General features: G+C 55.8%; 2 protein-coding genes across 8 annotated transcripts in view; one reads left to right on the top strand and one right to left on the bottom strand.

The window, feature by feature from the left end:
- The window catches only part of USP24 (ubiquitin specific peptidase 24), a 150,368-nt gene extending 147,317 nt beyond the window's left edge, over positions 1-3,051 (top strand). For all 6 annotated transcript variants that reach the window (XM_082833548.1, XM_082833549.1, XM_082833553.1 and 3 more), the window contains one exon: positions 387-3,051. In XM_082833548.1, coding sequence (XP_082689674.1) covers positions 387-449 — 63 coding nt within the window. In that variant the 3' untranslated portion in view covers positions 450-3,051. The remainder of the gene's footprint in view (positions 1-386) is intronic.
- Positions 3,052-4,534: 1,483 nt separating this feature from the next.
- PCSK9 (proprotein convertase subtilisin/kexin type 9) lies at positions 4,535-26,842 on the bottom strand. Of its 2 annotated transcripts, none has more exons than XM_082834742.1 (12): positions 26,350-26,842; positions 23,039-23,230; positions 20,681-20,804; positions 16,989-17,122; positions 16,656-16,797; positions 13,496-13,692; positions 12,283-12,466; positions 11,611-11,784; positions 11,135-11,283; positions 9,847-10,024; positions 7,941-8,122; positions 4,535-6,421 (listed from the first exon to the last, which is right to left on the bottom strand). In XM_082834742.1, exons 1-12 carry the CDS (start codon positions 26,551-26,553, stop codon positions 6,203-6,205), a joined length of 2,079 nt encoding a protein of 692 aa, XP_082690868.1. In that variant the 5' UTR covers positions 26,554-26,842; the 3' UTR covers positions 4,535-6,202. The 2 variants fall into 2 exon arrangements, with proteins under 2 accessions (XP_082690868.1, XP_082690869.1); XM_082834743.1 differs by having other exon boundaries at positions 9,847-10,066.

The raw sequence follows: 26,842 nt of genomic DNA on the forward strand, positions 1-26,842 counted from the left end.
CTTGCTGATGTTCTGTGTGCTGTTTTGTTTGTTTCTAAATCTTTCGGATCCTTGTAACAACCTTGTGAGGTCGCTGTTACCCTGATTTCACAGAAGGAAACTGAGACTCAGCATAGTGATTTGATTTAACCCAAGGCCACATTGTGACTGCAGGCAGGTCACTAGGTTGTTTCTGTGACTAAATGAGAACACAGAAATGAAAGTTTTGCATAATCAGGAATTATCAAATATAAGGTGTTAACACTTGTTATGTTTTGTTGCCCTTTGATAAACATTAAGTAGTTAAATGAGGACATGTTTAAACTGCAGAACACAAGTCCGTTGGCATAGAAAAACTTTTTCTCTAACTTAACTCTATGTATTTAACTTCTTTTCCTTTCCCAAAGGGTTCTGAATCGCCCATGATGATCAGCGAGTTAAGAAGTGACCTGGACGATGTCGATCCCTAGGGGACGTGCCCAGCACATGATGAGAAGTCACGTCACGGTTACTAGATGCTCAGGACCTTTTTGAAATCAGAATCTCATCCTTGAACCCTTTGGAAGAGCCTGGAGGCTGGACCGGGAGAGCCTGCGCCGTGAAGGGAGGAGCACGTGTTTTAAGGAAAGCACTCTTCAGCCCCCGGGGAAGGCCTGGGAGCTGTTTGGCAGCGAAGAACTCCAGCCTGTGGATCCGCTGACACCCGGGGGCACAGTCCGTGTGTGGATTGACACTTTTGTGGAGATTCTGGGAAATAAAGCCGGTGGTAGACTGTTTTGTTACATGAACATAACAAGAGTGAGTGAGGATAAAGCTGTTGCTTTCTCTATGATGCTACAAAAGAAATTCCTTTGGTTTTTATATTTAAAAAGAAAAAAAAAGCTGCCTTTAGATGAGTGCGGGCAAATTTTTAATCTTGCAGTAACATTGAATAGGCGTATCCAATTTAAAATGATGTAAAGATATGTGATAAAAGTTCCTTTTCACTGTACATTAGTAGTTAAAGAATTCAGTTTACACAGACCTTTGTATTTAATATGTCTCCCTATTTGTATAGAATTTCTGGCTGGTCTGGATGAGAGCTCTGCACATAAACTTGGATCTTGATGAAATGTTACCAGGATCAAAAATTGGGAAATTAAGCTCTTTAAGGTATTTTTCTGATATAATTGAGATTGAAAGAGCAATAAAAAAAAAAAAATGCTGTGTTCTCCAGAAGTACAGGGTGCATTCTTTGACACCAGTTACTGAAGAAGTTGCGAGTTGTTCCCAAAACAAATTTTAAAAAGAGCAAAATAAAATGCACTTTAAGATATAATTTTATTGAGTTTGACTTCATAAAATCATCTTTTTAATGCTTGGAGACATATTGAATAAACTGTAGTCTTAAGTCATGTGACCTGCAATCATTTGCTTTTGCTGAAAAATAATTACTGAAACCCTTGGTACTGGTTGTATATGAAGTTTAAATATTTGAGTTGAAAGACACTGCTTTGTGAGTTTCTAGACCTTTTAATGCAGAGAAGGAATTTGAGACTTAGTTTCTCCTCAGCATAACTAATTGACACTAAAAAGATGGCGACAAGAAATAACTAGTAAGCAACTGAGCAGCCATCCATTTAGCTGTGTTTCCCAAGTCTTGTACCAAGCACTCATTTCAGGTTAGATGCCAGCTCCCCCTTTTTCTGGAGGGGAGGGGGCATGCCAACATATTGCATATATTTTGTATGTTTTGGGTTTTGAGTCACTACACACATTTTCAACCCTGTTTGCCTTTGGTTGTGTGCCCTGCCTGGTCCTGTGCTCAGCACGCACAGGACTAGGGGAGCCTCAGGAAGAGCCGAGTGGCCCCAGTCATAGATCTGCAGAGTCAGAGAGGCTCAGTGGACCCGTGACAGGACAGACAGCTGCTCCCACTGCGCACTGCAGACCCTGTCATCTCACGGTCGAAGGGTGAAGTTACGGTGCAGCCAGGCTGCAGTTTGTGATTACGTGACAGGCTGGTGGTGGCTTCTGTCAAAAGACACTGAGGAGGTGGAGGGCCGACACCTAAGAGCACAGCTGCGCCCCAGAGGAAGGGTCAGAGGCAGCCGGCAGATTTTATGTGGTTCTGCTGTTCTTGCAAACTCAAGTGTGATGTTTCAAAATGGATCTTGAGCACATGAATATCCGATGTCCTACTATCTCCCCAGCCGTCCCCTCCATCCCCATCCTCACAAAGCGACCCCACAGGGCGTGACGCTGAAATGCCAGCCGTGGTAAAGCGTGATGATATCACGCTGGCAGCTGCACTCTCAGGAGCCCAGATTCAGGAGTGAAATTGCTACTTCTATCCCCTCTTTCCTATGGAAACAATGCCTTCCACTGCCCCCAGCACCTGCTCCCTCACGGTCATGTTCTTCAGGACCAGCATCACCTGCCGCTGATGTTAGGTGCCCTGGTTGATTTGCTCACGTTGTTGCTGCGAGGAACATCACTTTCACGTTGCCAGTAACCTTGATTTCCAATGGCTGCAGTCTACGAACCTGCTGATGACTTTTTTTTAATGTCATACAACAAAGTGACAATTACGACAGGCTTACTTTGGAAGAAGGGTCATTTTTACTGCCAATTTTTTGGACGAAGATGTTTTTATAAATCTTTCAAAATGGTCTGCAAATCGAGTAGGAATTGCACAACTAAACTCAATGCTGTGTTTTCTCAAGAAGCTCCCTTCGTGAGGCCCTTCTTAGGATGGCCGAATCAGCCCCTTAGAGGCGTCCTGGGAGAGAACGCAAATGAGCCTTCCGAAGGGCACCTGGCCCGTGACTTCCCCTGGAGCCCACACACGGCCCTGACAGAACAAACGCGGGCCTAGAGCACGTGTCACCAGACTCACCCTGTCTTGCTCCACCCTCCCTGCTAACATCGAGGCGTATGCCGTTACCTTTTGAGCTTGGAACGAGCAGACTGGAATTTTCCTCTGCTACCTCTTGTGTACAAAATCTTGTTTATAAAATTTCAAAAGGAAGTAGATAAACTAGGGAAGAAACTTAATTCTAAATTTGGTTCACTGAGTGGCAGTTCTTAGCTTCTGAGGGTATAAAATAAATTTTTCAAAAACAAAGTTGGGGGTTCACTGACATTTTTCTGTGAATATCAGAAAATGGCTATGGTCGGGGGAAGGGGTGCCAGGGCCAGTGACCTGGTGGGAAATGGTGCTGATTCTTTTTTTTTTTTTTGCGGTATGCACGCCTCGCACAGGCTCAGCGGCCATGGCTCACGGGCCCAGCCACTCCGTGGCATGTGGGATCTTCCCGGACCGGGGCACGAACCCGTGTCCCCTGCATCGGCAGGCGGACTCTCAACCACTGCGCCACCAGGGAAGCCCTCCTTTTTGTACTTTGCACTGACGGTGTGAATAAGGTCCACTCTTTAATAATGAGGGGCGGTGGCTCTTTTTCTAAGCCTTTTACTGTTTCCTCCTCTGGATACCCTGACCATTTCAGGATTCATTTGCAAAGCTGGATAAGGATGTGCTAAACTCAGACCAGTGGCCTGTAGACATCTCCCCCATAGCTTTCAGGTCTCCCAGTGGTCCCCAGCATAAATCACGTCCCTGGTCAAGCTGGATTTCTTGCTGGACCCCGCAGGTCTCAGCCTCACCCCTAAGGTCCTGCGTTTGCCCACATGGTTCCCCTCTCCTGGGGTGTTTGCTGCTCCAGACTTTTCTCCTGTGGTCCACACCCATTCCTCCCCAACTCCCGGTGACCAGCTGCCAACCTCTGCAAGAACAGTCGTTCCCTTTTCTCAGATCTTGGAGCCATCCGGGCGTGGACAGCTAAGAAACTGACCCCCGACTCTTGGGTGGTGGGCGAGGGGTGCCAGTGGGCCACTTACACAAATGCCTGCTGGCAGTCAGGCCCTTAGCAGCTGGCCGCTCTTGAATGCGTTCCATGACACTAAATTGTCAGCAAATAGAGTTTGAGAGGATTTTTGCTTTTGCAGGCCGATTCCCTGATCACTTATAACATGGGCTGTTGAGAGCTAGGCCTTGCTCAAGACAGCTACGCTTGCCAGCCTCAGAGTGGGGCTGGGGGCCGGGGTGGGGGGGGCGCATTGCATGGGATGGTTATACTTGGCCAGGTGCAAAGTCCTGAGGCTGTTCTTAATTTCAAATCATGAAAAATGACCGTGGACATGATACTCACTATAGAAGCCTCAGCCACTCGTATAATTAACGTATACCATAAACATTGACTCTGCACCAGGCCCTGTGCCAGGTGCTGGGAGAGGAGAATGGAAAGGACACGGGCGCCCCACGCGTCTAGAACTTCGTAGGGCAGAAGTTGCCAAGGAGCGGGAGCCCTGGTTGCTGGGGGGACTCGGAAGCGAGAGGAAGACGCTGATTTTATCCCAGGACGGGCACGAGTACTCAAGTACTTGTACTCAAAATACAGACGCTCCTCAAAGGCTTGATTTACTCAACCACCCCACAGACCGTTATCAGGCATCTGGTGTAAGCAAGGCCTCATCCTAGACGGTCAAACTCAGGCAAGAGTCATGACAAGTTGTTTTTATTTTAAAAAGTCACTGTATAATAAAAATGCTACAAAACCCAGAATAAATATCTTCAAGTTACAAAAGCAAAACAGAGATCTAGAAAAGCTGCTTGCTGTAAAAAGGCAACAGAGAGTTGTTGACAAACAGACCAAAAAGATAAATGCGTGCTTGTTTGCTTGGGTGGGGCTGGGGGTAGGGGAGCTCAAGGAGGGAGAGTTGCACCTCCCCCTTCTCCCCTTCCCCCTCCGTCCCTGCATCCCTCCAAAGCCCTCTCCACTCTGGTCCCCGTGAATCGGCCAGTGCCTTTTGCCCAGTTTTCTGTCCTTGCTCACAGGGCTACCCCAGGTCTGTGTTCCCTAATGAGCCTCTGTTATTATAAAGATGGGGGGGCCCAACCTGGTGCAGCAAAAAGAGCCTTGGCTTTAGGGACATATCTGGGTTTATACCCTGGTACCACCTCACTTCTTGGCTGTGTGAATGGCGGGCACCCAACCCCCACCCCTGGTTCCCAGTTTCCTTCGGAAGTGGGGATGACTGTGTACTGTGCAGGGTAGGTGCGAGGACTGGGTGAGAGGGTGGATGGAGCACATGGCCCTCCACTGGGAACTGAAGAGTCATCCCTGGGGTGATGTCCCCCTGCAGGCTGATGCCAGGTGGACTGCAAAGCCGGGACCAGGCCAGGTGAGGGCAGCTGGGAGAAACAAAGGCACGGCCTCGTGATCACCTGGGACACATCTGGCTGCATCCGTCATGCTGCTGGTGGGTGCAAGAGCTAGGAATTCTGTCAACAAGGTGTCTTCGGGAGGTGAGTCTTAACAGCAGGACTGGGAGGGCCCGTGGAGATCACCGAACTGATGGAGATCTCTCTAAAGAGCAAGGACTTGAACCAAGGCATCTTGGCAGCTGACCCTGGGCTCGTGCTTCGGGCCTCAACATCCTCATCTATCCAATGGGTATGAATAGAGGCCCTGCCTTTGCCCCAGGGCTACTCTGAAACTCTTGTGAGAAGGTGGGTGGAGAAGCCCTTTGGACACTTTGAAATGTTGGCCACATGTGGGGAAGCGTCACCCCTTGTCAGTGCCACTCTGCACCCCCAGAGGCATGGAAAACTGATCCTCCACTAATTCGGGAGCCCAACAGGGCGTCCCTAAAGCGGGCAGGAGATGAGGGGCCATCTCCACCTTTCACTTCCCCTGACCAATATTTGGCCCCTTCCAGCCCTCAAGCGCCTCCCTGCCTACCCACAGGAGAATGACCACCTCCTGCACGGAGGCCTGAAGACTGACTGCTCAATAAAAGTAATTCTACCCACAGTGTTGGCATCTTGGGAGCGGCTGGCAGGAAGCTGGGCACAGCCTGACCAGCGTTAACGGTGGCATGTGGACCCAGCACCACAGCGAGGGAGGGACTGCCCGGCACCTGCAGCCCTACTCACTCAGCCTCCCATGCAGCTCAGGCCTGGGAAGGGGTGATCCAGGCCGAGAGCTGGGGTTCTCCCAGGTGGGGAGCCGGCGCACCCCGAGTGCCAGCGCGAGAGCTCCAGAAGCAAGAGGTATCCTCTTCCCTGGGATCCAGGCTGAGGAAGGGGGAAGGAGGAAGCACTTCAAAGCCCAGCCGAGGCCTGGGACCACGGCCCCCAGGCCCTGGCCCCTTCCCCATGCATGCGTCCCGGGCAGGGCGGTCACTGGGCCTCCTGGGAGGCCTGCTCCCCTGAGGGCCGGCTCCGGCAGCAGATGGCGATGGCTACGGTGGCCTCCTCGCCCGTCCTGCCTCCTGCTCCGATGTCCCGGCCCCTCACCACACACGTGTTGTCCACCGCGTAGGCCCCCAGCGCGGGCCAGGCCCCGGGGAGGGTCCCGCAGCTGGTCAGTGTCCAGCCTCCCTCGCAGGCCACGGTGACCTGCCAGGGCCAGGGAATGAAAGAAAGTGCACGTATGGCCCGGCACACTGTGAGCCAGGCCGGGAGGGCACAGGCTGGTGTCTGCCGTGCCAACACAGACTCATCTTCCCCCGACACCATGCTTCCCACAGCCCTCCCCATCCCGGCCAGCGGCAAAGCAAAGCCTGGACTGGCCCCTCCGCTGCTCCCACCACGTCCAGTCCCTCAGGTCTGTGGGCTCCTCCTTCAGGCCCTAGCATCCTCCGTGCTCCTGCCCTGGCCGAGCCCCCGCCCCCCGGGCCTGGACAGTCACGGTAGCTGTCCACCTGCCTACAGCAGGCCTCCCTGCTTCTGCCCCCTTCCCTGCAGTCTTCATGGCACAGCGGCCAGAACGAACCCGCTCACACCCAGGTCAAATACCCGTTCCCCTCCCCCGACCCCAGGCTCAGAACGCTGAGTGGCTCCCAGCTCACTGGAGCAAAAACCAAAGTCCCTACTGTGGCCCTCAGGCCCCACCTGAGCCCTGCCTCTGGTTCCCCTCCTCACTCAGTGCCCACTTCACTGGCCCTCTGGCTGTTCCTGGTGCTCCTTTGCCGCGGCTGTTTCCTCTGCCTGGAACACTGTTCCCTGTCCTGTCCCCCACCTTCTTAGCGAGGCCTCTCCTGAACTTCCCCTCCCCATTCTCTTCCCTGCCTTACTTTTCTCCACAGCATCTTCTAAGTACTCTGTAATACTACTCATTCGTTTACTGTCATCCCACTAGAAAAGACGCCCCAGGAGAACATGTCAGGTTTGTATCTCCACCGCCTGGAATGGTGCCTGGAATGCCAGAGGCCTCAATACGTGCTGAGCAAGTGGACCCAAGACAGCCCTTGTCCTCGAGCCATGCAGCATCCAGACCACAATCACTACAGACTTGTTCTTAAAAACCTCTCTGAGGCAGGAGAGTGGACTCCCCAGGGCTTCCTTTTAAGAAGCTCCCTGTGGCTTTTAAAAGGAGACTTAGAGAGAAGCCGTAGGGAGGTTGCGGGTCTGCGCTGGCAGCTTCTGAGGGCCTCTCACGCCCCAGTCCCCCAGCGTGCCTCCCCTCTCTGCAAGCCCTTCCTCACCTCGCTGGCCCCGCTAGCCTCTCCTCCACCTGCAGCGCTCAGCTCAGGTGTCCCGTCCTCTGGGTCATGGCTGAGTCATCCTCCCAGCAGATGTGTTAAGTGGATTAATCAGTGAATGTGTGTGGACTGCTTTTCTTATGCCATATTTACACATATTCTTCCGAAGCGAGGGAAGCATGGCCCCAACAGCAGATCTCACTAAGCTGGACAAAAGCAAAAACTGGCCCAGCGACACACACACGCACACACACACACACGTGATGTCCACACAGCTGCAAAAGCTGCTGACAGCACCCACCCCACAAGCTACTCCCCAGATATGTGAGGGTATGGTGGTGACACAAACACTGACCCAGAAAAGCTGCACAGGATGGACACGTGCCACCCCACGCGGCGTCCGGCTCCCGTCCCAACCCCCTGAGCCCCTTCACCTTCTCTGCAGGGCCCGGGATCCCGTGCTCCCTGACTTTGCACTCCAGACCCGGCGCGTGACAGCAGGAAGCGTGGATGCTGGCCTCCTTGTGGCCGACACACTGGTCGGGCTGACCCCGTGGCCTCAGCACAGGCCGCCTGGGGGTGCCAGGGTCCTCCACCTCCCAGTGGGAGCTGCAGCCTGGGGAAGAGGAGGGCCGGCTCAAACACCTGGATGCTAAGGGACCCTCTGTCTCTCCTCCCCACCCCATTCAGTCTCCATCTTTTTAGGGTCTGAGTCTGGAGCTGGGAAGAGCAGAAACAAGTCTCGGTAGGAAAAAGGCACAAATAGCCTGAGCGACAGGACTCTTGGGTTCTCAGCTGAACCTTGCTGCTGGCCTGCTGTGTGACCTTAGGAAAGCCATACAACCTCTCTGGGCCTCACTGTCTCAGGGAAAACATCATCTCCTCTCCACCCCGACATGGGGAGGGGGCTCCAAGGCCTGAGATGCTAGACCAGGAAATGGTATTCCTCCCCATAACCCAGCCACCCAGGCAGAAGTTCAGGGGTGAGCTTGATGTCTCTCTGGGAGACATGGGCCTCCCTCCAGAGCTTGGGAGTCAGGCACACCCCCTGGCTACAAGACCTCAGAGAGTGTTCCTAGGCTATAGCAAGCCTCAGTTTCCCTCTGTAAAAGGAAAAGGGAGGCTGCAAGGGTGAAGTGAGGACATGCACGCGGAGCCCAGCACAGCGTCTGGCACCGGGCAAGGGCTCTGCACGTGTTAGGGTCATGGTCACTGGAATGCCCGTGTGTTAGCTGCACGGCCTTGGGGAAGTCACTCAGCATGTCAGGGTGCGGTTCCCTTCGCTGTAAAGTGGGACTCTTTTGGACGTGCTTCATAGGTAGTGGGTTCTATGACTCCGATGTCTTCGAACTGGCATGTGCCCTGCAGTTCATCTGCTGGGCGTTGCCAAAGGGGAGAGCCATCAGAACATGGTGGACTTCCCACCAAGCCAGGACCCCAATTAAGATGTCCAGTGGCCTGCTGGACCTGTCCCAGCCTCTCCACCTGACTGGGCTCATCTTTCCCCTGCAAAGCCATCACCAGCTGCTCCTCCTAGAGCCAGCTCCTAACTCGTCACTCGCCCTTGTCACCCTCCTCAAACTTCAGTGGCTCCCCAGTACATACTCGATGAAGAATCAACTCCTGAACCAGTTATTCCAGGCCCACTACCTGCCCTCTCCCCAAACGCTCCCCAGGACATCCCATGCACCCTCCAAGCAGGACAGCTCAGCCCCCTCCCGATTTGAGGGGCACCATCCCTGGATCCCCCACAAGGTCCCTACCTGCGACTTCCTGCTACCTACCCAGGGCATGTTTTTGACACAAGGTGGCCCATCCACAGTTACCTGTATCAGAGAATGGATTCTAAAGCAATGGATGATAACCAGGATAGCTAGCACTTATGTTGTCCTAGCACCAAGCTAAATGCTTAGCACCCATCATCCTCATTCTATTGCTGAGGCACAGAGAAGTTAAGTAACTTGCATAGGTCACACAGCGGACGACTGGCAGAGCCAGGATTAAATCAAGGTCAGCTCCACTTTCGGATCCACTCCCTAAACTGCCCCTCATGCAATGCACTGCCTGTGGGGAAATGCCTACGATGCCCCAGGCCTGGTGCTCTAGGTGTTACTCATTTCATAGCAACCCAGTGAAGCAGGAACTGCCGCCACCCCTCTTAGGGAGGAGGAGGCTGAGACGGAGACAGATGAGGTGCTTGCCCAGGGTCACAGGGATGGGAAGGGTAGCACTGGCCTTCACACCAGGCCGTCGGGCTCCAACGTGGGGCCAGCCGGGTGGGGGCAGGTGCACCAGGAGCCAGAGACGCCTCCTCACCCCGGGGTGGGCCCAGCCGCCTACCTGTGAGGACTTGGTCCCGCTGGGGGCAGCGAGCCTGGGTCTGCACTCCGGCTCCAGCTGGCGGAGCCGTGTGGACACGGCAGTTGGCCTGGGGCAGCAGGCAGCACCTGGCAACTGCGTAGACACCCTCACCCCCAAACGCGTTGTGGGCCAGGCAGACGCGCCTGCGCCCTCGGGCCTGAGAGCCAAAGACAGAAAGAGGAACCTGCTTTAGAAAAGGCTTCGAAACACAGGATGAGGGGGGCTGGAGGGAGCTGACTCGGGCACCTGGTCCCAGCCCCCTGAAACGTCTCCGATGGCCTCGCGAGGGGCCAGCTGGCCCCTGAGGACAAGGAGCTCGCTTCCACCCAAGGCAGACGGTTCCGCAGATGGGCAGTTCTGGGTGTTATAAAGTTCTTCTGGACACTGAGAGTGACTTCAAAATGCAGATACAGGGGGCTGCCCTGGTGGCGCAGTGGTTGAGAGTCCGCCTGCCGATGCAGGGGACATGTGTTCGTGCCTCGGTCCGGGAGGATCCCACATGCCGCGGAGCGGCTGGGCCTGTGAGCCATGGCCGCTGAGCCTGTGCGTCCGGAGCCTGTGCTCCGCAACGGGAGAGGCCACAACAGTGAGAGGCCTGCGTACCGCAAAAAAAAAAAAAAAAAAAAAAAAATGCAGATACAGGGAAACCTAAGACTCCAGAGCATGGACCTGGCCTGCTCAGCCCTGACCCACTCTCAGCCTCTCCCACGTGCACTCACGTGCAGGAGGGTGCACAGTCAAGGACACTCCCAGACACCGGCTCCCAGACAGAAACGCCTGCCCGCCCATTGTCCTCCTGGCCTAGGCACTGCCCTTCCACCAAAACACTGCAGCCAGATGGCATCTCTGCCAGGCTCTGCAGCCTTCCCATCAAGTCCCCTCTTCTGCTGCTTTGAGATTTCTCAACTGCCGGAACCGTGGAACATCTGAGTGAAAAGGGCCGTGGAGACCACTGCGTCCAGAGGCAGCGAATCCCTGGCATACGTCTGGTCCTCCCCTCCCCCGAGGCAGTGAATCCCTGGCACACACTCGGCCCTCCCCTCCCACGAGGCGGGCACGGGAATCCATCCAGTCTCATCCTGCAGAGTCTCCCGGGAACCCTCCGTGTGCCTCCCTCCTGCAGCACCCAAACCGCGTGACTGAGCTATGCCCCGTTCGGCTTTAACTTGCAGACGGGCGCTGGAGTTCAGAGGAGGATGGGGCTCAGGCAGATCTGGGCCTGGAAGCGAGAACCCCACTTCACGCTCCGACGGAGAGTACAGGTCACCTCAATGCGCTCGCCCCGCCGCTTCCCGCTCCTGGAGAAGCTAGAGCAGCCCAGCAGCTCCTCAGGGGCAGCACAGCGGGCCTCGGCCGTGGCCATCCGCGTGGGCCCCGAGTGCACCGACCACACGGTCCTGCAGAACAGCTGCCCACCTGCAACGAGGCCCTGGGGTGAGGAGGGGTGGCTGGGGAGGGAGCCTCCGTCAGGGCTCTGCTCACAGAGGGCTCCAGATCTTTGGCTCCTGGCGGGGGAGAGGGGCCTTAAGGAATGTGATCCATTCTCCCATTAAAACAGGTCACGAAAGCCCTTGCAAAGCCCCTTCGGAGCCCGTCCTACTCAATCTCCCCCAGTGTCTAGGAGCCGGTGGCCGAATCCTCCCTCCGCAGATGGGGGAGGGACAAGGTTGCCCGGGCCACACAGATGCCCTGAGACCTCCCAAGCCCCAGTCTGGATTCTGCCCGCCCTGCCCTCCTGCTGACCTGCTCCATAGGTGCTGGGCGGTAGTGTAGCCACCAGGTTGGGGGTCAGCACCCGCTGGTCCTCGGGGAACCAGGCCTCATTGATGACGTCTTTGGCAGAGAAACGGATCAGCCTCTGCCTCAGCTCAGCCAGGGTGAGCTCCGGCTCGGCGGTCAGCATCCTAGCCACAATGCCTGGTCGTGGGGCAGGCGGTGAGAGATGGTGGTGGCCTGGCCCTCCTTCCCCACCTGGGACTCCTCTCCTGGTGCACACATGAGCGTGCGCACACACACAGACACACCAAGCTGTTCTTTAGAAGTTAAACCACCGGCAATCCCGTGCTAAAAGACGGCCAGAGTAAGACTTACATCCTGCTCTCGCACCTCCGAGCCTTGGCAATGGTAAACTCTTATTCATCCACCAAACCCCAGATGAAACGGCCCTCCTCCAGGAAGTCTTCCCTGACCTTTAGCCTGGTCAGGCGCCTCTCCCTTCCACACAGCCCTGGCTACTCCGTTTGTGGACCTGCCTCCCCCATCAGACTGAGCGTCCTTGAGGGCACCATCAGTCTGACTCGTCTTTACTCCCCCATACCCAACACAGAGCCTGGCACACGTGGTCCTGGTGCAGACCCTGCCTGCCAAAGGGGCTGTCAGAATCATGATGGCTAAGGCGGTGGGGCAGCTACTCACCAGCCACATGGGCGGCAGCCTGTGACGTCCCACTCTGTGATGTGAAGCAGGTGCTGCAGTCACTGGAGGCACCAATGATGTCGTCCCCTGGGGCAAAGAGGTCCACGCAGCGGCCAAAGTTGGTCCCCAGGACCCCCAGGGTCACCGGCTGGTCCTGGGCATTGGTGGCCCCAACAGTAATGACCTGGAGAGGTGAGGGAGTGGACGGCAGAGAGGGGAGTTAAGGAGAGGATGTAGGGAGACTGAGACCTTGCCAACTGGGCTGGCCAACTCCTGTATACCTGTTTGGCCCATTCAAATACCCCCTCCTGAGGGAAATCTGACTCTCCAGGCAGAGCTTTGGCACTCTCTGCCCCACCCGGCCCTGGCGCTGCCCTCTGTCCCTACCATGTGCCAGGCACCATTCCCGAAGTCCCCGAGGTGCTTCCATTCCAGGGAGGGACCCAGACAGTAAACAGTGCAACACATTAGGTGGTTATACGTGCTAAGGAGGAAAGCAGAGCCGGCAAGGTGGAGAAGACCTGCTGGGTTTAGTCTGCTTTGTGTGATTTTAAATTCAGCTGCCAGGGAAGGTTATCCTTCACTGTCAGGCTCACACGTGTGCCCCCCACCTGCCCCCTGACCCCAACACCCACCCCCCAGACTATGACATCTTTGAAGTGGAACGAGATTCCTTCCCCTTAGTCCCCCCAGTGCCCACACCGCCAGTAGGTGCCCTTGCATGTTAGTCAGAGGAATGGACGGGCGTTGGACCCACTGGGTCAACCTCTCAAGCTGAGAAGCGTCATCTCTGTGCTCATGTAGCTCCCCTGGGACACACCAATGCAGGGCCTCAGGGGGCCTCGGGGGGGGGCCCTTACCGAGTGGACTGGGAGAGGGAGGCCGGGAGAAAGCGGAGGGAGCTATGGCGTCAATCCAGGGGACAGCAGATGGACGGAGGTGATGGGATTGGGGAGAAGGGGCCGGGGGAGTCACGAGACATTCGGAGGGAGAGGGGCCAGGGCGTGGGGTTGGAGCTGCACTGGGGGAGGGGAGAGTTGAGGCTGGTGCCATTCATAGACTGGGATGGTGGAGGTTCAAGCCCCTCCTCTGCCCAGGTCGGCCCTGGCAGTCTCTGACACGTCCTTCCAAAGCCAGGCCAGTTCAGGAGCACCCCCCATGAAGCCCCCAGGGCCCCCCCCTGCCACCTTCCCCTCCCTTCGGGAGCACCCACCTCGGGAGCTGAGGCCGGGGAATAGAGACAGGCGTCATCCCTGAAGTTGCCGGCAGCAGCCACCAGCACTGCCCCAGTCCCAGCCAGGTGCTGGCAGGCAGCATTGAGGGCCGGGCTGTACCCACCCGCCAGGGGCAGCAGCACTACCAACCGGCCCGCCGGCTGGGCCAGCTGGCTCTTCCGAATAAACTCCAGGCCTGAGAGGACAAAGCCAAGGTCACCCATGAGGAGGCATGCTCCCCCTCCCCACCCCCGCCCCCGAGGCCCCTGTAAGGGTTAATTTTACATGTCGACTTGGCGAGGCTACGGGTGTTTGCTCAGACATAGGTCTAAATGTTGCTGTGAAAGTACTTTGTGGATGTGATTAATGTTTCCATAGTACTTTGTGTAAAGCAGATTACCCTCCATAATGGGGGTGGGCCTCGTCCAATCAGTTGAAGGCCTTGAGAGAAAAGATGGAGGTCCCCCAAGGAGGAAGGAAACCTGTGTGCACACTGCCTTCAGACTCAAGACTGCGGCATCAACTCCTGCCAGAATTGCCAGCCTGCCAGCCTGCCCTGCAGATTTCAGCCAGCCCCACAATATATGAGCCAGTTCCTTAAGCTAAATCGCCCACTATGTGGTATATATATGTATTTATAAATATAAGTATACACACACATCCTGTTGGTTCTGTGTCTCTGGACAACCCTGACTAATACACACGGGAAGCATGTTCACAACAGCAGCACTTATAAACCAGCCAACTCCCAAACACTTAGACGCACCAGGCTCCTTCTAAGGGCCTGACTATGGGAATTTACACAAGCCTCACAGTAACCTCACCATTATTTTCCCTTTCCGGGAAACTGAGGCACCAAGAGGATGAGTAAGCTTCTCAGAGGAACAGGAAGGGCCCCCTTTGCCCTGCCTCTGACCCTCACAAGCCTCGTTGCCATCCTCTGAGGGCTGGTGTACAGTAATCCTCCCCCACCACACAGACACACACACACTCCAGTGAGTCCACACTGCCCACTCGCAGCTGTGGGACCCTGCCCTCCCATGTGTGAAAGGGTGCACCGCTGCTCGGACTGTGTCAAGGATCGAAAGACTCCTCGCCCTGGAGCTAGAGGGGGGTGGTGGGGGGACTTGATAACCCTGCCCCCTCGGGGGGGGGGTGTCATGCCTTGACCCCGGCTGCACTCCCCTGCCCCAGAGCCGAGTGTGCAGCCTGGAGCCCAGGCCCAGTGGAGACCTGGGTTCTAACACCAGCTCTGGCCCTCACGTGCCAGGAGACCTGGAGCTGACAGCTTCTCCTCTCAGGCTCCGGCTCCTGCCCCATCAGATGGGGGTGTGGCCAGCTGACCTCTCAGAACCTTCTGGATCTGGACCTCTGGGAGGTCCCCAGGGCTGCAGCAGAGGTGGGAGTTGGGGTCCCATAGCCAGGCTCCTCTTAGGAGAAGACAGCTGCCCCTCACACCAGGAGGGGCAGAGCGGAAGTAGGAGTGGAGGTAAGGAATAAGCACGACTACAGCTGCCATTCATTAACCACCTGCTGTATGTATGTTTCTGTGCTCGGACTTGACACACTTTACCTCAACAATCTGCTTACAGAGGAGACCGGCTGTGACCACGAAAGTAAAAGCTACTGTTCGTGGAGCCCCTGCTCTGCTCCAGGTAATGTGCTAGGGGCCTTTCCCAAAGCGGGGACTTCTTCTTCCCCGGAAAACCCTCCAAGCCCAGGGCGCCAGGCCTGTGGACGGCCTTTCAGGGCACAAGCGGGCCTCCCCTCCTCTACACACTGACCTTTGGGAATTGGCCTGCTGAGCTGAGGTCAGTGGATAAAGGGGTGGGACAGGAAGGAAGGGTCACCTGATAGGGCAGGGGATTATTGATTCTTGCCTTTAAAACCAAACATCAAAACCTGTGCTCTAGGGCTTCCCTGGTGGCACAGTGGTTAAGAATCCTCCTGCCAATGCAGGGAACACAGGTTCAAGCCCTGGTCCGGGAAGATCCCATATGCCACGGAGTAACTAAGCCCACGTGCCACACCTACTGAGCCTATGCTCTAGAGCCTGCGAGCCACAACTACTGAGCCAGAGTACCACAACTACTGAAGCCCATGCGCCTAGAGCCCACGCTCCGCAACAAGAGAAGCCACCACAATGAGAAGCCCGCGCACCGCAACGAAGAGTAGTCCCCGCTCGCCGCAACTAGAGAAAGGCCGCGCGCAGCAATGAAGACCCATGCAGCCAAAAATTAATTAATTAAACAAACAAACAAAAACCTGTGCACTAAACTGCAAAGAATTAGGACAGAGCTCACTCACCAAGCACAAGGCAGGCACCACCAGCCCTTCCCAGCCCTTCAAAAAGGCCTATGGCCACCTCTGCCAGCTCAGAGGCCAGCATCTGACACAAGGGTCTGGGCGCTTGCAGTGGGGTCAAACTCAGAGCCAGCACCTTCCCCAGCGAGGCCACTGGCTCTGGCTGTGTGACCCTGGGCAAGTCACTTCCCCTCTCTGGGCTGATTTTCTCAACTGTTTAACAGGCTCACAATACCACCCTCAGGGTATGGAGTACAAAGTCCTTTGCTCAAGGTCTGGCCACAGGAGGGACTCAGTAAGTGAGAATTCCCAGCCTCTTCCCTGTCCACAGGCCTCCCAGGGTCCTAGCTCTAAGCTGGACCTTGCCAGAGGTGACTGGATGGAGAAACCTGCAAGAGTCTGGAAAAAGTCTTCTGCCAGTTCCTCCACCAGGTCTACCCAACCAGGGCTGCAATCATTCACGAGGAGTGAGTCCCCCCGTGTTAAGCAGAAGACGGGGAAAGTTTGCTTAGATCACCTCGAGGGTACATCCAAATCTAAAGGAACATGGCAAAAGACGCAACTATTTTAAAAGACCTGGAAAGGGGAGCAGTGTGAAACTGTAGAAAGACCCCTGACTAGGGGTCCAAGCTGCAGGACCTGCCTGGGCTGAGCCCTGCCCCTCTCTGGGCCTCAGTTTCTCCATCGGCACTCATGCCCCCTGGGGGCCCTGCCCACTCTGACACTCTGGGACTCTGCCTCTGGGGCAGAGGCTGCCTCGGTCTCCTCGGTCAGGAGTCAGTTCTCTCTGGGCTGAAGCCCCGTCCCGTGCCAGGTCTGGATGCAGAGACCAGCACGTCCGGAGCCGTCACTCACCTGTGAGTGTGCTGCTCACCGTGCCCTTCCCTTGGCAGTTGAGAACACGCAGGCTGCGCAGGCTGGCGCCCTTGGCCACGCCAGCATCCCGGCCACTGACCACCCCTGCCAAGTGGGTGCCGTGGCTGTCACACTTGTTCGCCTGCTCGACCAATACAAGACCCGAGTGAGAAAGCTCATTCACCCTGTAATAATATCAGGGAGTGACCGGACAGACGTCCCCACCCACAACTGACGGCAGGGGCAGTGACAGCTGCGGAGGCCAGCGGCGGTGCGGCTGTGGCACTCCGGGGGTGGCACCAACTCCAGGTCGGGGATGAGGGCCATGCTCACCTGTCTGTGGAAGCGTGTCCCATCCTCTTCGGGCACGTTCTCGAAGTCAGTGACTACCACCCTGCCCTCAATTTCCCGGTGGCCACTTTGGATACTGGTGTCTAAGAGATATACCTCCACCAGGCCACCTCCAGCTTTCCAAGGTGAGGTTTGTTCGAAAGGAAAGAATAACCGTGAGGTTAACGTAATAGTTAACACATATAAATTGTTTACCATGTCTTAGGCGCTGCTCTAAGCACCTTACATACGTCAACTCAGAAAATCCTCTCCAGGTACATACTTTTATATCTTTATATCACAAACAAGGAATGTGAGGCACAGAGAGGGTAAGTAACTGTCCAAGGTCACATAGCTGGTGATGGTGGAACCAGCAAGAGAACCAAGTAGTCTGGCTCCATAATATTAATATTAATATGAAATAACAATATGAACACTCGAAACTAATAAATACAATGGCAAAAACTATGCCAAGCCCCTACTTAAAATGTTTCACAGCTCCCCAAACCTGAGGCCACAGAACTTAAAGACAGAACAGGATTTGACAAGTAAAAGGAGAATAACAGGCCTGTATGGCCATCTGAGCAGGTCAGCTCATTTCACAGAGAGGAAACCGAGGCTCAAGGAGGATGCGCGGACCTGGGCCTCCTGGCTCCAAGCCATGCTTTCTCCACTCCACCAGGTGCCAGGACGGCTCAACGGTGGCTGGTTCCAACTGACACAAGTTACAGCCTCAGAGAAAACAGCAGTATTGGAAGTTCACCAAAAGCCTACCACCTACACACTTCATCATTTCTAGTTGGGTCAGTTCAGATTCTCCAGAGGGGAAAAGCGGCCTCAAGAGGAGTTATCCCTAAGGGCAAAGGGACCTGCGAGTGGCCTCTTACAGCCTCTGAATCAGTGCAGGGAGCTCTGCGGCCTCTGGCAGGCGGGCGCCCAGTCCTGCCCGCATCCCTCCAGAGCAGGGAGCTTTCTCTCTCCCACAGGACAGCCCCTGCCACGCCTGAGAAGCTCGGAAGGCAGCCAAGTTCTCCTTCTCATCTCTGCCCAGGAGGCCCCTGACCCTGACCCTCTTGCCTCTTCCCCGCAGGCCACGCCCCTTCCTGCCTCAGGGCCTCTGTCCTTGTTTGTTTCTCTGCTTGGACACGCTCCCCTTGGTGGGGCTAACGATACCCACTGCAGGGCTTGGCTGAGTGCCACTTCCTCCAGGAAGCCTTTCCTGACTCCATACTCACAGCTGTCCAGACTCCTTCGCAGCTCCTACCCCATCCAGACTACCGGTGTCATGTAGCTATCTGTGCAAGCAAAGGATTAGCCTTCATGCACTAGAAGCTCTGGGCGGAGTGGGGTGGGGGTGGGCGCGGGCAGAGACCAAGTCCATCTTGTTGGTCTTTGTGTCCCCAGCACCTAGCACAGTGTCTGGAGCAGAGTGGCTACTCGAGAACTCACTGTGGCATGGAAGGAGAGGAGGGGGAGGGCTGAAATGACAGCACTCTCACTCTATACCAGACACGGCTGGAGGCTCGCTACAGCATAAAGAGCATTAACCCCAACACAGCCCCCCACGTAGGACTGTCATCACCTCCCGTTTTTGCAGAGGAACCTGAGGCTCATTCAAGCTCACACAGCTTGAAAATGCTAAAGTCTGGGTTTGCACATGGCAGTTGGCTCCAGAGCCTGTGCTCGTCAGCCCTTTGCCAGGTGGCCTCTCTGTGAAGGAAGGGTCTGCTCCTGGCCGGGTGCGCCACTCTCCACTCATCTGCATGGTGCCCACTCCGCCCCACTCCGACCCAACAGCCCCCGGGGGGCCTCGTCCAGCCAAGCCCTTCTGTGACTCCTGACAGACTCCATGTTCCTGCCTTCCATCCCCCCCACCTCTCACAGCCACTGGGCGCAGGAGGAGGGTAAGGCAATCCATGGGCATCCCAGTGGGGAAGGAAAGGATGGCACGTCTGCTTCTGGCCTGGGGGAGGGCAGTGGGTCCAACGGTCACCCCAGAAAACGTATGTCCACATTCTAACCCCTAGGACCTATGATCATGACCTTATTTGGCCAAAGGGGCTTTGCAGATGTGATTGTTAATGACCTCCAAACGAAATCATCTTGGATTATCCCGATGGGCCTTAAATCCATTGATGTGTCCTCATAAAAAAAACAGAAGAGGAGAGATACACAGAGAAGATCCTATGAAGGAGGCATGGACAGGAGTGATGCAGCCATAGCTGAGGAACGCTGCGGTCACCAGAAGCTGGAAGGGGCGAGGGAGGGTGCTCCCCTACAGCCTTTGGGAGGAGCTTGGCCACTGACACTTCTACTTCCGACTGGAGAGTACATTTCTATTGCTTTAAGCCACCGGGTGTGTGGTACTTCGTTAGGGCAGCCCTAGGGAACTAATTTAGGGGCTGTGGCCTTCTCTCTCTCCTGCTTGGCTTGGTGTCCCCCGGAACCCCCTGCACAGCATCCCCTCCCCATTCCCCGTACTAGCCGGCTCCGGGAGGTCCCTGAGTCGCAGATGTGGAAGGTGGGGTCTCTAGGGTCTCTGCCTAGAAAGGAGCAGCCTGCGGTGGGGAAAGGCAGGCTCTTCCTGCAAAGGGCACCCCCTCCCTGGCCACAGGCTGCCCAGACCGGTCAGCACACCCTGCCTGACTGGGCCCCGCACCTCTGCCGCTGGCAGCCCTGGGGTTGATGCTGCACACTTCCTACTCATCTCCCATCCTGGCCGCGAGCCCTGGGAGGCCCCAGGTCTACCGTCTGTCACGATGACAGCAACTCAGAACCCGCCTAGCCTTTCAGTTCCCGAAGCATTTGTACATCAACAGCCTCACAACACCCTGTGAGGACAGGATGGGGTTACTGTGCCCATTTCACAGCCGAGGAAGGGGAGGATCCGACCCCACGTGAGCCAGTCAAGGGCGGAGGCTGGATGCGCCCCCAGGTCTGGCTGAGTCCCGGAGCATCCCTGCATCGTCTTTCCGCTGAGCTCCAGACCTCATGCTGCGTGCGGGCTTCTCAGGCTGAACACGGGCCAGCCAAAACCCCAGATCTCCCCAAACCAGGTGTCCTTCCCTTCTTCCCCAGCTCAATAAATGTCACCTCCACCTCCTACAAGGCCCTGCCCAAACTCAGGCCACTTTCCTTGGCCTCCCTCCTCCTGGCCAGGCCACCCCAGGCAGAGGGAAGAGTCGGGGGAGAGGCCTGGAGGGGACACACAGAGTAGCCCATGCAGGGAACCCCAGGAAGCCTAGCGATGCTGAAGGGAGGCGCAGGGCAAGGCAGGACACCAGAGACCAGCTGGGCGCATGGCAAACAGGGCTTATCTGTCCTGTTATGGGGTCCAATCCTGTCCTCAAGGCACTGGGATCACCCAGACCTGTGGGCCTTAGGGGGTGTCAAGGTCAGGTTTACCCTCTCCCCACCTGAGTGCAGCCTGATGGGCCAAATGGCAAGAAGAGGCAAACGTGAACTTTTAGAAGGTGGGAGAGGGGCTCATTTAAAGAAACAGACTTCTGCACCGTACCTGGGGCAGAAGGAAGGCAGGGCATGGGGGCTGGATTCGGTGGAATGGGACAGAAAAGGGGTCAGCAGAGTGTACTGAGCTCTAACGCCCTTGGGAGGTGAGGACCGTAGACAGGGAGGAGAGAGCGGCACGTGGCCTCCGCTGGGATGAAGAGGCGCAGGGAGCTTGGGGCCCTTACTAGGAGCGTGGTGTTCATCCGCCTGGCGCCGCGCAGGGAGAATCCGCTCTAAGTTCCACGGGATACTCTGGGCAAAGACGAGGGAGTCCTCCTCGATGTACTGGACGTGGGGCAACGTCAGGGCCTGCAGAAGGCAGAGAGGTGGGGCTCGGCTTCAAAAGCCATTTGGCTGACAGCAGCCGTAGCCACAGCCCTTCACCTACCTGATCAAGCCTGTCCCGGGTCACGCGCCAGTCCCATACCTGTCCCTTCCTGGTGTGGGGTTTCCTCGCTCAGGCTGGGGAGCCCAGCACCCGCCAGCACAGAGGATGCCTTTTGGGAAGGATTCTGAATTTGACATGCCACCTGGGGAGCCAGGCAGTGCCCAGGCCCCGGGGAAGGCTGGACCTGGACTCCATGCCCAGATCATGATGCCCTCACTGGCCATTCTGTTTCCCCAAGACCGGTTCCCACCCTCCTCCACCGTGCAAGGCGTGGGGAGGCTGACCCTGCAGACTGCAGCACCCAGGCCTCCTTGCAGTGACTTCTGGTTGGGATCAGCCAGAGGGAGGCCCAGAAGGAGTTTTGGGGGATGAGAGGGTGTCTTCACTCCCTCTCTGTTTTGGTGCAAGGTTCCCACGGTGGCTGCATCCTTTGGTGACCACGGCTCCCCCGGGGCAGCCCCTGCTCCACAGCTCCAGCTCCCACCTGGCAGAGAAGACACTATTCCCTCTCCTCGCCCATCAACTCGTCAGGAAAACTCATCCCTGGGTGCCTCAGTGTCCCTGTGGGCTTCCTTAACCTGTCCACACCTCTGTGAGTTTCTGTGCTTAGCATCTGCTTAAATACTTGACAATCTCATTTAGTCCTTCAAGAACCGCTCCTATTTTCATGCCAGCTTACAGGTTGGGGACTGAGACTCAGGGGGTGAAGAAAATTGCCCAAGGTTAGACAAACCAGTAAGGGTACGTGACCCCAGGCTGGCGCGATGCCAAAGCCCAGCTCTTGAGTGCACATGTCTGTGGCCTGCAGATCAGCAGTGTCTCCCCTCTGAGAAGCTGCCTGGCCTTCGGGGCTCATGCGTGCCATCTGGCTCTGTGGGCATCTGATTCCTTCCCCCGCACTGTGCTGGGCATATCATCCCCCATTTAACTGACTGGCCATCACTTCTCAGTCTCTCTTTCTGAACTGTGAGCTCAAGGGAAAGGGCTGGTGGTCCATCCTCATGCCTGAGCACATAGTAGGTGCTCATTAAATATGGGATGAGCAGACTGATTGAAGGCATTAACTTGATGTTTCCGCTATTAGACTAAGGGATTGGACCCTGTCTAATCCATGTCATTGTCCCCACAGGACTTAACACACTGTAGTTGTTCAGCCACCGTATGCTGAATGGAATGAAACTATGCAGTGGTAGTACAGTGGAGCAAGGAGGCCTGGGCCTAGATTCTCGTTTTGCCAGTGATGTGTTGTGTGACCTCAGGCAAGACCCTGTCCCGTTCTGGGTCTCAGTGTCTGCAGGAGGCTATGAAGCACCCCAGCCACGCGGAGAATCTGTATGAAAATGGGAACCATGTGTTCTCATCAAGTTAGGAGGACAGGGGAGGGGGGCGTGTTGGGAGGAAGGGAGCAGAGGCTAAAACAAGGAAAGAGTTGTTTTTTGTTTTGTCTTGTTTTTAAAGGTGCATTTGCCAAATTCTCTTCTGCCTTTTTATTAAAGCTACAAATCTTACATCCATCAACTCGCTTCAGGCGGAGCCCCCTTTCGCAGGGAACCTCACCAAGAAAGGTTTTCAAGATATGCATTTAAAGCACTAGGGCCAGGATGAGGAGAAGGGAGGCCAGAAGTCCTCAACTACCCATGCCTGTTCTGCCCCTGCACCAAAGATGTGGCATCAGGGTCGGGCTGGAGGGAGAACAGCCTCCCTGTCCTACAGGAGGAACCTTCTGAATAGCATCAGTTTCAAAGGAATTTTGGATCCTTGAGTCATGTTTTAATAAAATGACTCTGGCCCCACTAATGTCATAGGGCCTTGTTCCTGTAGGGTTCTCATAGGCAGCAAGTTCACCAACACAAAGACAGCTAGAAGACAGACCACTGGGTCTGGCCCCAGCTCTGCCTCTGGCTGTCTGTGTCGTCCCTTCTGAACCTTGGTCTCCTCATCTCTCAGATGAAGATGAAGTACCATTGAGGTATGGCCAGGCTTGAAGGGCATCCTGTACCGAAGGCCAGGAGCCACTATGCTTGGTACTCAGTAAGCGCTCTGTGAACACTGCTGTCACCCGATGGTCAGCCATGGGCACACCCAGGACAGTGCCCTATATGCATGAGACAGCCCAGCCCTTTCGGGAAGTGGCCCGCCCAGAGACGGAGCTCACCAGCTCCAGCAGGTCACCGCTCATCTTCACCAGGAAGCCGGGGACAAGGTCGTGGAAGACGTACAGGATCTTGGTGAGGTAGCCGCGGTGGGCGGCCCGGGCCTGCAGGCGGCGGGCGGTGCGCTCCGTCTGCGAGCGGTGGGTCTCTTCCTTCAGCACCACTATGTAGGTGCCTGGCAGCCTCCAGGCGTCCTGGCCCCCAGTGAGGAGGAGTGACATGATGACATTAAAAAACGAAGAAGGGTGCTGTGAGTGCTTCATCAGCAAAAGAAACTCCATAGAGTATAGGAAGTATAAAGAGAAGTCACCAAATTAGGACCCCCAAACCACATAGAAGCCACCTCTTAGCAGTAACGTAACATATACCACACTTTCATACTTGACAGTCAGGCAAAAACGGGAACCATGGGCCACAGTCAACACCAGGTTCTCGTCTGCACCTGCACCTAGCTCTCTGTGGGGCCGACCAAGGCCTGGCCACCCTTGGAGGTCCTGCCTGAAGGCCACCTCCTGCCAAAGACCTTCTTAATTACACCTCCCTTCCCCATGTCTCAATTTGAAATAATCAATTCCTCCCGGTTCTAGTACCTCCCTGACCCCCTCTGGAAGCAGTCCAAAACCATGGCCTGAATCCCAACCTCAATATTTACTGGCTATGTGGCCATGGGCAAGTCACTCAACCTCTCTGAACCTCAGATATCTCCTCTGTGGTGTGGGGAACATAATACCTATGACACAGGCCTGCTGGGAAGGCTAAGAGACATCTTTGTGTAAAGCATCTAGCAAACAGAAGGGAGGATAGAGTGAGCAAAGGCAACACTTCTCACATGGGATAAAAGACTCAAGGCCATGGTCTACAGGAGCAGATCTGTTTGCTCTTAGCTCTTATCTGCTCCCACTGCTCTCAAACAGACACAACTGTGCTCAAGAATCTTCAGTGGCTCCCCATAGCCTGACCAAGTCCAAACTCCATGCTGCCCCTTGGTCCCCGCTGCAACCTACCTCCGTAGCCTAATCTCCCACATCTCTGTACGTGCACCAGAGTAGAATACAGTCTACAACCCTTTATCCAAAGTCTTAGGGTCAAATGGGTTTCAAGATTCAGAACTTATTTGGACTTTAGAAAGGTAGTAATAGGCAATCAGGGTGCTCAGAGGCGTCTGGAGCAGTATATTGTAATCTATGCAGCAAAATATAGGAATATAAATATTTACATCAGTGGGATAACTTATAAATAACCTCATGTCAGTTCAGGTCAGGTTACCACAAAATAAATTACAAGAAACCTTTTGGGTTTCAGAACATTTTACATTTCAGAAGGGAGATAAGGAACTGTGGACATGTGCTCCCTATTCTCCACCTCTAGCTTTCCCAGGTCTGAGCTTTTGTTCATGCTACCCCCTTCACCTAGAATAAAATTCCCCTGCCACTTTTATTTAAACTCCTATTTATGCTTCACAGGCCCATCTAAAATGCCCTCAGTGAAATGAAAACCTAATGAATTGGGAGGACACTTTGTGCACTGGAAAGAGACTTGCCCTAGAAGCCTAGTTCTAATGCATCAGGGGGGTGAAACCCCTCTCTCTGGGTCTCAGTTTCTCATGAATAAAATAAAAGGATTGGTCTAAAATCTTTCTCTGCCTGCCAAAAATATTTTCATTACAAATTCAATCTCTACAAAATATCCATTGAAGGAATGAATAAATGAACTTCTGGAGGTTCTTGCTCCAAACTTCCGCTGGGGAAGAAGTACCCTCAAGCACCTGTTTTAATTGGTTGTCGGCCTCTGCTTACTCACCTCTCAGGATGGGGTATTTACTACTTCTAGAATAGTTATTTGGGGGCAGTGACTTGAAACGCCCTTTCTCAACCTTGTCACAACCCATCAACATCCTTCTAGACGGTGAAAGGCTCAGGGAACAAGGAAGAAGGTGCTATGAGCTGAGTAAACTTCACTCTTCTGTGAGAGCCAGACTGAAGAAGAGAGGTCCCTCCCCTCCTGCCACTAACACAGGACACAGGCAACACTGAGGGCTTGACACCCCTCTGCACCCAGCACACTCAGGCAGAGGAGCTGGGGCAGAAGCGCAGGCCAGGTGTCCATTAGCCTAGAACTTCCCCTCTGCCCCGGGAGCTGCAGTTTGGAGCAAAAAGGGCATGACTGGGAGGTCGCGCTGCAGCAAGGTAAATAGCTACCTCCTACAGTGCTCTCTTCATTGGCTCACATGGTGGGGAGGTCACTCGTGTGGGCAACAGAGCCCCTTTCCCTTCATTCCTCCATCTGCCCAGCACTGACTCTTCACAACAAACCCTCGGGAAGGACTGTCACCTCCCTTTTAAAGATAAGGAAAATGGAGGCTCGGAGGTTAAGTGACTTGCCAAGCACCACTCAGCTAGTGAGTGATGGAGCCAGGATTCAACCCCAGAGCTGACTCCAAGCCCGGTAGCAGGACCTCAGTTGAGCCCTGGGAAGGTTATAATTGGAGGGAAACAGCAGTCCCAACCCTGGGCAGGAGCTCCCATAGCCCAGCGGCCAGGCGCTGGCCTTGATCTTCAGGAAACTCGCCCCACCCACTCTGGGCGGCTACCAGGCTCCTTCTTTCCCGAGAGCACCAAACAAGCCCTTCCCAGACGAGCCCAAGGACCCCAACGGGCCTGGAGAATAACTCCGTCCCCTCCCCTTCAGTTTTGTTCTTTTCTTCAGCTGAAAAAGATGCAATCCTAGAATGTGAGTTTTGTGTCATGAAGAAATTGCCTCCCGCCACTATCATTCCTTCGCCTTCTCTCCCGCTCCACCCCTGTCACAGTAGCGCCGTCTCGTCCCAAGACCCCCAAGCCCACCCCCTCCCACACTCCCCACACACACTCTGCACTACCCAGATTTCCCGATCCGCGTCAGGACGCATACTAATATCTCCTCTCTGCCCGGGGCAGTTCTAAGCACGTTTCGGGCATTAGCGCCTTGACCCACCTGAGCCGCAGTGGTGAGGCACGTCCAGGATCTGAGCAGGCGATCCTGGAGGTGCTCTGCTCGTCCTACCTGGTGCCTACCAGTCTCCGAGCCCCGTGCACCTTTCCCCCGCAGAGCGCACCCCAAAGAGCCGCCGTGCCCGTTCTCCCCACCACCGCGCCCGCAGTTCCCAAGATCCGCGCCAAGCCCGTCCTCGGGTGAGCAAAGCCCCCCCAACCAGTGACTTTCACTCCAGCCCCTCCCTTCCGGGGTGTGGGGTGTCACTGAGGTCAGAGAGGATATGCCCACCGCCCGGGTCCCCGCGCGGGTTCGCCCCCGCCTCCCACCCCGGCGTCCGCACCTTTGCGCAGCGGTGGAAGGTGGCGGTGGTCACGTTCTGGGCCGTGTCAGCCGAGCTGTCCTCCTCCGACCGGAAGGCGAGCACCAGCTCCTCGTAGTCGCCGTCTTCGTCCTCCTGCGCGCGGGCGCCCGCGGGTCCCAGGAGCAGCAGCAGGAGCAGCAGCAGCGGCGGCCACCACGGCCGCCGGGAGCTGCCCGTACCCATCGCGGGGAGAGGAGAGGTTTGCGTCGGGCGGGGAGACCCGGGGACGGCGCGCGGGCCAGGCCCGCAGCGCCTGTGCCTCGCGGCGGGGAGCCCGATGCGAGCTCGGGACTCGAGCCCCGGCGGGGACGCGCGCTGGGCCGGGCTCCAGGCCTCCCGGTTCGGGGCTGCGCCGAGGAGACGCTTGCCGGCCCCGGGCCGTCTCACTGCCTGGCTCGCCCCTCCTGGCTCGGACCCGACCTGAGCCTGAGCCCGCCTGCAGCCGCGCGCGCCTCGACGCCGCGGCGGAAAC

The sequence above is a fragment of the Leucopleurus acutus genome (assembly GCF_964270905.1).
Source record: "Leucopleurus acutus genome assembly, chromosome: 2".
Taxonomy (NCBI): domain Eukaryota; kingdom Metazoa; phylum Chordata; class Mammalia; order Artiodactyla; family Delphinidae; genus Leucopleurus; species Leucopleurus acutus.